The following is a 12,559-nucleotide window of genomic DNA, read 5'->3' on the forward strand; positions in this document are numbered from 1 at the left end:
ACATATTTACTCTACCTTTCCTTTTAGGGTTGTTTGTGTTTGTGGTGTGTGGTTTTCTCAGCATCATGTGTTTGGTGAATGTGTATATATGTATGTCTGCATCCATATATATATATATATATATATATATATATATATATATATATATGGAAATGTGAATTAATTACATTTAAAACACCTGAATTAGGTACCTCTGAACAATCCTATCTTTCTCTGCTACAGCCAGCCAGGATGTTTAGACCTGTCATTTGGTGTTAGGATCACTCGGAAGACCTGCCTTTCGGACTCCTGATTGTGGTTCTTGGGAGTTCTAAGCTCCGGGAGCCTGTACCATCTCTATCTGAAGGGGAGGAAAGAAGCCAAAGAGAAAGCATCCCAGCAAGAGGTTTTTCCCTCCTACTGCTGGGTCAGGGACTAGCCAGGTCTGGAGCAGGGTTCTTAGATTACACAGCAAATCAACTTCAGCACCGCGGACAGCAGCGCCTCCCGCTTAGACTGAGGTGCATCTCTTCAGCCTTGGCCCCGACTCCAGTTAATGGACCTGAGCCACTAGCTTCCTTCTCTCCTTTGCTTCCAAAGCAAACGAAGGCAGGGCAGAAAGGTTGTTACAGCAAGAGGAGTGCAGTAGGAAAAGAAAAGGAGGAGGAGGAGGAGGAGGAGGAGGAGGAGGAGGAGGAGGAGGAGGAGGAGGAGGAGGAGGAGGAGGAGGAGGGGCCGGGGAGGGGAGGGGAGGGGAACAAGAAGGGAAGAAGCGGGGAAGCTTCCCTTCGCCAGGCTCGCCCGGGTCTGCAGGCGCTGCTGGAGGCAGCAGTCTCCAGCTCCCGGCTGCGGTGGTAGCTGCTGAGCTCTCTCTCCAGCGATGCTTCTTAGTGCCGCGCCACGCTGAGGCCGAACGTGTACGGGGGCTTGCCTCAGCTCCATACATCCTTGATCTCAGCCTGGGAGCTAACAGCCTACTGGAAAACCCTCTGAGTCGCGCTGCCCAGTGGCCACCCAAGCGCTCGCCCGCAGTGGCAACCGCAGCATCACCGGACCCATCGCTCTCGGTTCTTTCCTACGGTCTGAGTTCTCTCCAGATTTCCCCCACGCGTCCTTTGATTTTTTTTTCCAGAAGAGAGGGCGGGGTAGGTGTCAGTCCCCTCCTCTCTCTCACCCCTCCTATTCCTTCTCGGTTTGAATTTCTTCCCCTGGCATTTCACTGGCTCTCAGAGCAAGAGACCAGACCCACAGAGAGGGGAAAGCCAGGCTGCGCCTCCCTTGCTGCTGCCAGCCCAGAACTGGAACCTAGAGAGGGTGAGGGGAGAGGAAGCAAAGCAGGAGGAGCTTGGCTTCCTCTCGCATCTGAGGACAGACCGGTTCACTTCAAGAACCTCACAGAGAGGCAGACTGCATCTCTGCAGCGAGCTTTTGGAGTACCACTGGCCCGGAGGCTAAGGATGGTGATTTCTCTGAGAGCAGGCTGCAGGGCAGCGCTCTCGCTCTGGATTCTCAGCAGCTTCATCTGCAGAGCCTGGACAGCTCCCTCCTCCTTCCGTAAGTAGCTCTCTGCTTTCCTGGCTCCTTACTGGAGTCACTTCAGTGCCGCATTGATGTAAGGGCGCCCGGGTATCAACTCTGAGGTGCATTCTCAATTCTTGTCCCTCATGTGTGTGTGTGTGTGTGTGTGTGTGTGTGTGTGTGTGTAGGATACTTCCTGTTTGTAGCCACTGCCGCAGAGAAACTCCAAACCGAGGAAGCTCCTTGTTCAGTGGAGATTTTCATAGTGCTGGATGCTTCTGGAAAGTTGTTTCTAGTCTTGAAGATTGCTCCGCAACTGCTTGGTTAGAGTGATGAGAGTAGCCGTTTCTTGATACTTATCAGTGCAGTATGGAGATGATTACATATTACTTAGGACAGAAAACTAGCATAAGTTTTTGATTTTTATTGATGGCTTTTACTTGTGTTGGTCTGAGGAAGAAAGAGGAACATATTTCAAGCAGTTTGGGCACCTATGCGTTTACTAATCTCTTTGGCCCTCCTAAAAAGTTAATGCTCATTTAACCCTTCCTTAATTGTATGTATTTTTAAAGTGAGGCTAATATCGAGACTGACACTGCACTAATTCCTTTGTGGTTTGGAGTAATGAGCATGACTCATGCAGGCTAGGACTTGGGACAGCCAGTGCAATGGCATAAGAGATGGTCTGAAAGTTTTTAAGAAAATGATGTAACTGCTCAAAAATTTGTGCTTTTAAGGAGGGGGGTGGAAGAAATGGAAGATCTGGCCAATTTTATGCATTGCTTTAGAAATTTATACTGTGTATGAAGAGGGGAAAGGTATAGTTGGCTTTGTCTGAGAAAGAGTTAAACGCTGGACTGATTCTGTAACACTTTGCACAGTTTTCCTAAGCATAGCCTTGTTTGTGAGATTGGGTGAGTCCATTGTTGAAGGAGAATGGAGTTCAAGGGGAAATATTCTCCACTTAGGATACATAAGTTCAGAAGTTTCTAGATGCTTCACACATGATTTGCACCCCATACCTCTTTATAGATTCTGTGGCTGCATTAATGTTCACCTTTGTCTGTATTTCCATATTAATATAATTATTACACCGTATAAAATATTCAGAGCAGCCATGAAATAGTTTTCTTTTATGTTTTGATTGACAATCATCACCAGTGCTATGATTAGTAGTATTTGGACATATTCCCAAGTATACGTCATGAGATTCTTCTGCGTTGTTTAAAGAAAGAGGTGGCAAAAAAGAACATAACTAAGTTTTTGTGAACTTGAAACTTTTATTTATCTCAAAATATACACAAATCTAAAAATATGTGCTATTTTATCTGTGTTGATTTTATAGACTTAAATGGAAATTGTAAAGCTACCTTTAGTAAGTTATGTTGATGGAATTTTAATTTTCACTTTAAAATATGCTTGTACAGTGGAATGGAATTGGCTTCCACGTTTTGTACAGACTTACTAAAAGTTAAAATACGTTGTACTTTCCTGTTAGAGTCCTTATTTCCCAGTAGCTTCCAGAATTCTGTATCTCATCTTTCTGTGTGTCTGAGTAGAAACGGGTCGATCTGAATCATTCACTATGCATCCAGAATTTTATATTTGCCCTTATTGCATTGGTATAGTTCAAAGATTCAAAAGTTATTTCAGAAATATGAGCTTAGCTTTTGCTGCTTAGAATTCAGTGAAGAACAACACCAAAGTCAATATGTTTAAAATTCTCGTGTTTGAGCTTTAGGGTTCATTTAATTGTTATTTCAAAACCTAAATAATTAAAATATATTAGGTTAAGATAAGGTTTTATTATATATGAATACGAACTCTGAAACACAAACAAAAGTTGCCTAAAACATCAGAGTGAGGATGGTAAAGAGTGATACCTAAATTTACCGATGATATGGAATTCTCAAATTTATTTTTGCACATAATGAAAAATATGCATTTTGTGTTGTATTTTGAAACACTGCATGATACTTATGTTTTTAATACGTAGAAATGCTTAAAGCAGAAAAATTGTAACTCCATGAATCTAAGTTAATGAACATCTCAACCAGGAGGGGTCATCATGACACAGAAAGTAGTAGAAAACTCTAAAAGGAAGAGTCCATGTAGTCTGTGTTTGGAAAATACGATGGCTATGCTCAAACATCCTGCTTCAGAATAACTTTGTAGTATAGAGAGGCATTCTCGTATAGATGATTAATAGTTTGAGTTTTCTATTATACATTTCCAGCATACCCTGGCTTAATGAGTTTTTCTTTTTGCTGATCTGGGCATGTTCATATAGGTTCTACATCCTGTGTTTCATGCATTTCAACTTAAATTAAAAGAAACATATCTTTTTGATTGAATGAAATATGATCTATTTATCTGTGATAATAAGAATGATGCAATCGTGGTCTGAGAAGTATATGCTTCCTTTCTTGTGAAGGCTCCTATGAGAAACTCGGAACACTTCACCACTAGGGGGTAAATTGATTAGACCATGCTTTTAAGACTTACAGAGCTGCCCTAAATGATAAGGGGCTTAAACTAGGACTTAGTAAGTTTGATCCTTAAATATTACAGAATTTTTGCTTATGTAAGTTTTACCAATAAAAGCTAATTTTTATGATTCTCATGGAGTCATTCTCATATGATTTACCTGACTCACATTGCAAAATGAGTTTTTCTTGTATTTAAATAATCTCATAAATATACTGTTAGATGAAGTATATACATGCTTATATGTGGTTTAAATATATATCATATAATATAGAAACATAACATATGAAATCAAATAGATATCAATAGAAATGTAAATGTATACATATTTAATCTTTGTAACAACATTTAAAAATTTTATTTTACCATTAAGGTCATAGCTAGGCCTTTTTCTGTATAGTTTCAAGTGGCTGTCATAAAAATATGAGAATAGTTTATAGATCACTTTTTACTGAAGTCATATATTTTTCCTCTAAGTGGTATTTTCAAATATAATCAGCCAAAATAATATGAAATCAAATGTCATTATAATGTTTCTAGTTCAAACAGAATGATTTTGTTAGCCAAAAAAAAAAATTAACTGAAAACATGCTTTTGAGAAACAGGACTCATAGGAGGAAGGGTTATATTATTTTTAGGTAATGCAAATCAGTAGGAAAAAAACTGTTAATTGATTAGAGTTAAATACATATCTTTCTTTATAGGCATTAACACCTAAACTCAATGTATGGTAATTCTTCTGTTTTATTTCTATTTCATTTGTTTGGATTGATAAATTCTATTAGCAAAAATTACTTTACATCTTTAAAAGTGAATGAATAAGCCTTTCTGATAAATTTTATACTGATTGAAAGATAAAAGGCCTATGATATCTAATTAATTTTCATTTAAAAATGATATATTTATTTGTTACAAACACAGTATATAATATACCTACATTCCCTGCTTAAAATTCTTAAGCAAACTCTAGTCCTTAATCTTATTAAAAATCTTAAATATAGGCTAGAGAAATTGTTGAGTTGCCAAACTACTTCTTGTGCAAGCAAGATGATCTGAGTTGTAATGTCCAGGACCGACATAAATACAGATTTCATAGTGCACATCTATTAGCCCACTGCTGGTGTAATGAAAACAGGTAGATTTCCAGGCACTACTAGACACACAATGTAGCCAATCACTGAGCTCCAAGTTCAGTGAGCTACACAGAGTCAATAGCAATAGCAAACAATAAAGACTGGCTTCCATATACAGAGGCCTACATGTGAATGACTGTAAATGTGCACACCAAGCCACCCAGACACAAAAGTGCTATAAAACTGTAAGAATAAATTTAAACAACACCAAGGGACATGACAAAGTGGATGGGGAAAAGCCTGCAAGGTCGCAACCTTACACTAGCAACTATAGACAACTGAAGATAGCTGGATGCAGAAGAGATAGTCCCTTCCAGGAAAGAGTACAACAATCAGTTGTCTAGTGCCAAGTACTTCATCCCTGAAAACATACATATGTGTAACATTAATGGACCAACTCAGTTACATTAACTTTATCTATCTATCTATCTATCTATCTATCTATCTATCCATCCACCATCTGTATATATATAGTACATATATATATACATATATATATATATAATAGCAGTTATTTAAAAAGATGCCATGAATTTAAAGGAGAGTTATAGTGTAAAAGGGGGATTTGAAGAGAGGAAAGAGAATGGAGAAACAAGGTAATTACATTATAATTTAAAGTAATAAAGGACGAACAGATGTGTGTTGTCCGTATAGTGATTAATATTAACAAATGAAGAAATGCAGCATCTATACATATTTTCCCCATGTTGGCTTGGATTTAAACATGCTTTATTTTATATTATTTCTAAAGTAAATAAGAGAGGACACGATCTTGTGAACTAGTAAAAACAGTTGTGTGTGAGGTAAATTTTATATTTTTGTCGATATCATTAACTTACAATGAATGCTACCAGCATCTCCATAGAGATGTGTTTTTAAAAAGCAAGCATCAGAAATTTATGATATATGTGTATGCGGTTGTTCAGAAGTTACATTTTTATTTTTGCTTTTTTACATGTACATGAATATTCCTGAGATGACATTTATGACTTAATAGTTTAAGTTAAATAATAAGATTACTTCTAACACAGTAAACGTTGAGATTATGGATTTTATCATCTCCTGAAATCTACACAGTCTGGACATTAGAATTCGGAAATATAACCTGTTTCTTGCTCATAATAGTTTTATCGGAGGGAATAGAAACTATACTTGAAGCACTCAGACTCTATGCCAATGATTTCCTCATTGCTTTCCGGTTAGGTGCGTGTCAGGCAGATATGTAAAGCTTCTTCCCTCGTTCATGCCAGGCTGTCCACAGAGAAGCCCTGTTCAGTAGGGAGGTACACAAGAAGTGTTCACCTCTGCCATAAGAGTGGTAGTGTGAGGAAAATCATGCTGATTTGTTCTTCCAATAGCTGGAGAGTCTGTTGAGTGTTCGGATGAAGATTAATGAACCCAATTGCCTCACATGTAACCTTCTTGTCTCTGTTCCATCCATAACTATATAGAAGTTAATATTTGAGCTCCATCCAAATGCTTTTCTGATCAAGAATTCAAACAGGGAAGGGAATTTTGATTACTGTGCAAAATAGTGACAAATTTTCATAGTTATTGTTTATAGTTGAAGAAAATCAGTATGAGAAAATTTCAGCAGGCTTTGGAATCAAGGACTGAGTAGTGTTTGTTTTTCTCATACATGGCAGGAGAATTTCAGTTTTTATGTGACTTCCTGAATGTCCCATTCATGCTTTCCTTCTGCATGATCCTATTAATGATATTTTTTTCGGGGAAAGGCACGTTCCTATCCAGAGTGAATAATGTTACCATTTACCACACAGCCTGGTAGAGGAATGGTCCCTGTAGGTTCACTTTGAACTTATGTTATTTATGTCACAGGCAAAGTCCACAACTTTACCGACCCGTTACTTCATGTTCGCGTTTATGCCCCTTCTCCTTTCCATGCAACTGTGAAGACCCTGTTACTCCCACCCATATATCCTGTGACAAACACCATAGCCACACTTTGAAATCAATGTTGATTATTGCCTCCATTGAAAATTTCGTTTACGGAACTCTTTAAACTCTGACTTAGTCTATTTAGGTGGCAGACGAATCTTACTAACAGCCTGAAGTATCTGAACTTTTTTTATATAGAACACTCCGGACTTTTAAACCTCCCCTGATAGTAGGAAATATGGAAATAAAGATGTAGTCATTGGTCCTGAGTTGGCTTGCTGAAGATAACATATTTTTGGTACACTGTAAAAGTGTGGAAGAAATATAGAAGGGCTCCTGAGAGCTACAGTCCACAGTTTCCTTCTGATTTGAGTTTGTGTGAAATGCCCTCATAAATACAAATAGTGATTATATTTTTAATGTGTGAACAATTAGGACAGTAAAAAATTAACCGTTGGAATGTTTAAGTAGGAAAACATCTGTAAACATAAACAATGTTTTGCTTGTTCAGGGTTCTGTCCTTTCTGGTATATCCATTCCTTTTGTTATTTGCACTGAGATGGTGGGCTGCGATGTGAATCTCAGGAAATAACAGGCAATAGAGGTGTGACCTACATACGCACTGTCAGATTTGCTAAGCCTGGGCTGTAATGTGTGGTGCAGCTAAGTTAGAATTGAGTTATATAAACTTTAATGAAATTCGACAAGGATTTACTCACCTCCATGTCATAATGTCATGTTGGAATAATATGTGAAAGAAAAAGTTTTCTGTGAGCCACAATTTCCCACTTACCACCACGACCACATCATCTTTGCCTTTCCGTAACACTATTATTTGAAAGCTATGCACAGACAAATGTACATGTGCACAGTCTGAACGAAACAGCCTTTGACGTAGAGAAGCATCACGAATTAACAGATAAAGCACTGCATCTGAATTTTTATCATCTGAACACTTAAGGTGCCTTTTGTAACTCATATGGGCTTAGTGATTTTGAACTCATGCAAAATGTAGGCTGATTAAATACAAAGACACTGCTAATTCTTTTTCCTAGGTAGCTACTATTCAATTGAATTATTAGGTTTGCAAAAATGATTCAATTGAATTATTAGGTTTGCAAAAATATATAACATCTACTGTTAAACATCTTTTTGCCTATTTTTCAGACATTGAAGAGTATTCAGAAATGGAAGACTAGTTTAGCCAATGGCATGTTGCCAAATGTTACCTTCATTTAGGGGCATTGTTTGTTTCAAGTTTGCAGGTCACCAAGCAGACAATGGCCTCTTGTGCTTTACATTGCCTAAACTCATCTTAAACATTAAGCAGGACTTTACAATTTCATTAAATATATTTGATATATTTTTAATTCAAAGTAAATATATCCAGAAACATAAAATAACATCTCAAGAAGATTATATTCAGATAACTAAATAAGGGAATTAGGTTATTAGTATTTGGAATATCTGGTTTTGAGAATAATAAAAGAAAAATTATTTTAAAATGAACAAGGAACTTTAATTCAGGAATTATTTTTTTCTACTTGAGTTCCCCTAGCCACAAATACTTGAGGCAATATATAGCTAACGTCTCCTCCCCAGCATGGTGTAGGAAATAGCCAATCATGTCCCCATAAGAAAGGTTGCATTCTACTCCTAATATCAGCAACTGGTAGGTTTCCAAGCAACTTTTATTAGTTATCAAAATAGTGCTTATCACATAAGCAATTGGATAAACACTGTACTTTCTCATACAAAGACAACATTTTATTATTCCTTATATGTGGGAGTGTTTCATGACAGTAATAATGAAATCTTCAAGAATAATATTTTATAAAGTCTCAAAGACTTCCCTAGTTCTCATAAATTACTCAAAAAAATTAGTACTTTAGGCAAATAGAGACCAATCTCATTTTTCACTTTTGGATCTTACCTTAAAGAGGAATACAATGTTTAGCCCGGTGTGCTAGCATACACCTTTAATTACAGCACATGGGAGAGAGAGGCATTTGGAATTTTTGAGTTCAAGGCTAGCCTGGTCTATATAGTGAATTTCAGGATAGCCGGAGAATAGAGTGAGACCCTGTGTCAAAACAGAAAGAAAGGTTGGAAGGAAAGAAGGAAAGAAGAGAGAAAGACAGAAGGAAAGAAGGAAAGAAAGAAGAAAAGAGAGAAAATATAAATTTTAGTTTTACTTTTGGGTTTTGAAATTAAAATATGACATCATTTCACCCCATCCATTTCCTTCCTTGCATCACAACCATGTACTCACTACAGTATTATGTTAAAGATACAAATGATTATGCTTATCCTAGCTATGGTTATTGCTTTCACTGAGAGAAAGTAACAAACCATATCATATTATGATGTGGCTTACATTCTATTGGCTTACAATTTTTCTTGTGTGGAGTTGATTCTAAAGACTGGGTTGGTTGATACATATATATTTATGCTTCTTTTCTTGAGTAATTGTGTGATTGAGATCTATATTCTCTCTCTCTCTCTCTCTCACACACACACACACACACACACACACGTGCGCGCGTGTGTGCGCACACACACACACATATACAGAGACAGAGAGAGACAGAGACACAGAGACACAGAGAGACAGAAAAACATATTCTGAATCAAATGAATGCCTTTAATAACAATTCCAAGTATTAGTAAATATTGTTAGATGCTAAGTTCAGGAAAGATACAACAAGATACAATGTATTTGTACCCCAGTCCTTACAGAAATATTACTATGTGCAGCTAAGAAAACTGAGGCCCATAATGGACTAAGTGCATTGTCTAAGCTGGTAGCATGAGCCGTTCCTAAGCTTTTGAAATCTCCATAGTGCAGCTAGCTAAGAGTAAATATTGCTCAAATTCACTAAGTAATTTTGAATTTCAGTTCATATAAATGTGGCCTTTGAATTTTTCATTGACAGCTTCCTTAAATATAATGGGGAAAGTCCTACTGCCTCAATATTTCCAGGATTTGATTTTCTAGTCACGTTGTTTTATTCTGTGATCATTTCAATTTATATTAGCTGACAATACATAAACTATGTGACACTAACCACAGTATCAGATCTATTATTATAAGAGAATTAAGTATGATTTGCTTTACTTCTCAGGACCTTTACAATTTTATCTTTAATCTTCTTTGTGTTATCATTACTGTTAGGCAAACATTTATTTATAATTATGCAGAATATTAAACTACTTTGTCAGGCACGTCTAAAATCTGATTAAAATCAAATCTCAATATGTCCTAAAAGCTGAGTTTACAAATTATATCCCAAATTTTAAGTATTATTGACATTTTCTAAGTTTATAAGCTGTCTTTTAATTTAATTTCATATTACTTAGTGTGTAAACCATCTTTTGAGACATTTGTAACACTGGAAGGAAGAACATTTGTATTCTGTTTTTGAGCATATATATTTGTTTCCTGACCCTGATTTCTAACGTGATGATACAGTCACATTTTAGCATTTCCCTGAAGTCATAACTCTGCAGATTTCCACAAGCTTCTAGCTTCTAATCTTGCTTCAGGTTTATCAGTGACAGTCAAATAAAAATAACTGTTTAAATAAGTTCCTTCCTTAATATCTTTGCTTTAAATGTGTTCTTATGATATATAACAACACAAATTTATTATTTTAATTATTAGTTTGGATACTTGTATGCTCTATAATGCTTATATTCCATTAATAGATCTGACTCAAACAAATTGTGATGATATAAATAAATATGAATAATTACCTGAAATACCTGAAACCAGAATTGGTCTCCAGTTACATTATTGCTATGTGGAGTTATCCTACTGTATAACCAAACTCAATTATGTCCTACAACCTCACTTTACATTTCCATTTAGTTCTTTCTACCATAGAAGTCAGCATTTTACTCTCAAAATCTTTGTGATTAACTCTTGATTTCCCATGTAATACTTGTTTGATACCTGTATTATGTCAGTTAACATAAGATGCTCCAGTTCCATCAATACTGTTACAAATGATACCATTCCCTTCGTTTTATTGCAACATGTTATTCCTTTGTGCATATGCACTCATTATTTTTATATATCAACTTCCAATGGTAATTTACATTGTTTTTATTATGTAAATATTATGAATAGTGTTACAAATTGTTACAAAAACTTGAAAGTATATGTCTGCTTAACATGGACTTTTGTTTGTTTGGGATATATAGCTGGGAGACCAATTGCTGCACCATAAGATATTATACTCTTTAATTTTTTTGAAGAATCTCCACAATATTTTGCATAATTTACTAACTTACAGTCTAATGAAACTGTAAAAAGAAATTTCACCTTTTCATGCAAATCCTATTGTATTGATTTATTACTCTATTCTTCCCTGTCACTTCATGTCATCTCATTGTAGTTCAACATTTTTACACTATAATCTATCTGTACTAATGTCCTTCTATTATCAGCAGTCTAGCATTTTGTTGTAAATCATATGATCTTATAATTTCCCAGCCTCTGTAATTTTGTAGAAACACATTTTACTGTTTCTCTCATGCTAGTAGAAGGTCAAGTTACTCCCATTACATACCTCACAATTGTGGACTAGATTGGAATCCCCATGACACTTAGGTTTGAATGTGGGCAAAATATACTCTCCCAAATGATTTTTAATAAATATGGACTGTTAATGAATATAGTGATAATAGTTACTCTTTAAGCAACACTAAGAAGTTACTTCCAAATATAATACAAGAAGTACAAAATATTATACATACATGGCTATTGTCTTGGGAACAGATGAATATGTATCTATTATTTTAAGTGAAATATCAAACTGTGGTATGGAAGACTGATAATTCCCCAACCATTTGATCGAATAAGTATGTTCAGGGCCTCTTTTGTGCTAGCCTTAGTCCATATAGTTGCTTAAATTCTTATACAAAGCATTGTTTCAATGAAATACTTCAATCTTTATGCAAGTTAAATATGAGAGTGGGCAAAAAATTGTGCATATAAAGTACCTTCAAGAGTTAATAAGTGATGCAAAAGCTTTAGACATAACTCGCAAGCATATGTATTTTGTATAAAATTCTAGTAGGTGGGTTATTACTGTCAAAGTAATGACATTTTACTGTTTTATTTATATTTTAAAATTATGATATATAATCATAACTATAGTATTACTACACTATAGAACAGTAACTGTAGTAACTATAGAATAATACTTAAAAATCAGGTGGAGACGCTGTGTGTATGTCTGTGTGTGCCTTTCTTAACTTATTTTTATATTTGTAGTTTTTGAGGGATTCGAGAGAGGGTCTCATTATGTAGCCTTGACTGATCAGGCTGACCTTAAATCAAGAGGGTTTGGCTACCTCTGATTATTGGGTACTTGAATAAATTCATGCAATATAATGCTTGGCTCACCTTTCAAACTTTATACATATTATCCACCCCTGATCCTTTGTAACTCTGTTAATCTGTCTATGTTTTTTATAATCATTCTTTCAGCTATGCTCACTGCAAACTTATGGGATTTAATTTTCTCAAAATTCAT

General features: G+C 35.8%; 1 protein-coding gene across 1 annotated transcript in view; it reads left to right on the forward strand.

Annotated features, from left to right (window-relative positions):
• The first annotated feature begins 737 nt into the window (after window positions 1-737).
• Cntnap2 (contactin associated protein 2) overlaps window positions 738-12,559 on the forward strand; it is a 2,247,664-nt gene continuing 2,235,842 nt past the window's right edge. Inside the window, 1 exon segment of the mRNA NM_001427648.1 lies at window positions 738-1,533. Within this exon segment, the coding sequence (NP_001414577.1) occupies window positions 1,437-1,533 (97 nt within the window). The 5' untranslated portion in view covers window positions 738-1,436.

Source organism: Rattus norvegicus, chromosome 4 (genome assembly GCF_021556685.1).
Source record: "Rattus norvegicus strain SHRSP/BbbUtx chromosome 4, alternate assembly SHRSP_T2T, whole genome shotgun sequence".
NCBI lineage: Eukaryota > Metazoa > Chordata > Mammalia > Rodentia > Muridae > Rattus > Rattus norvegicus.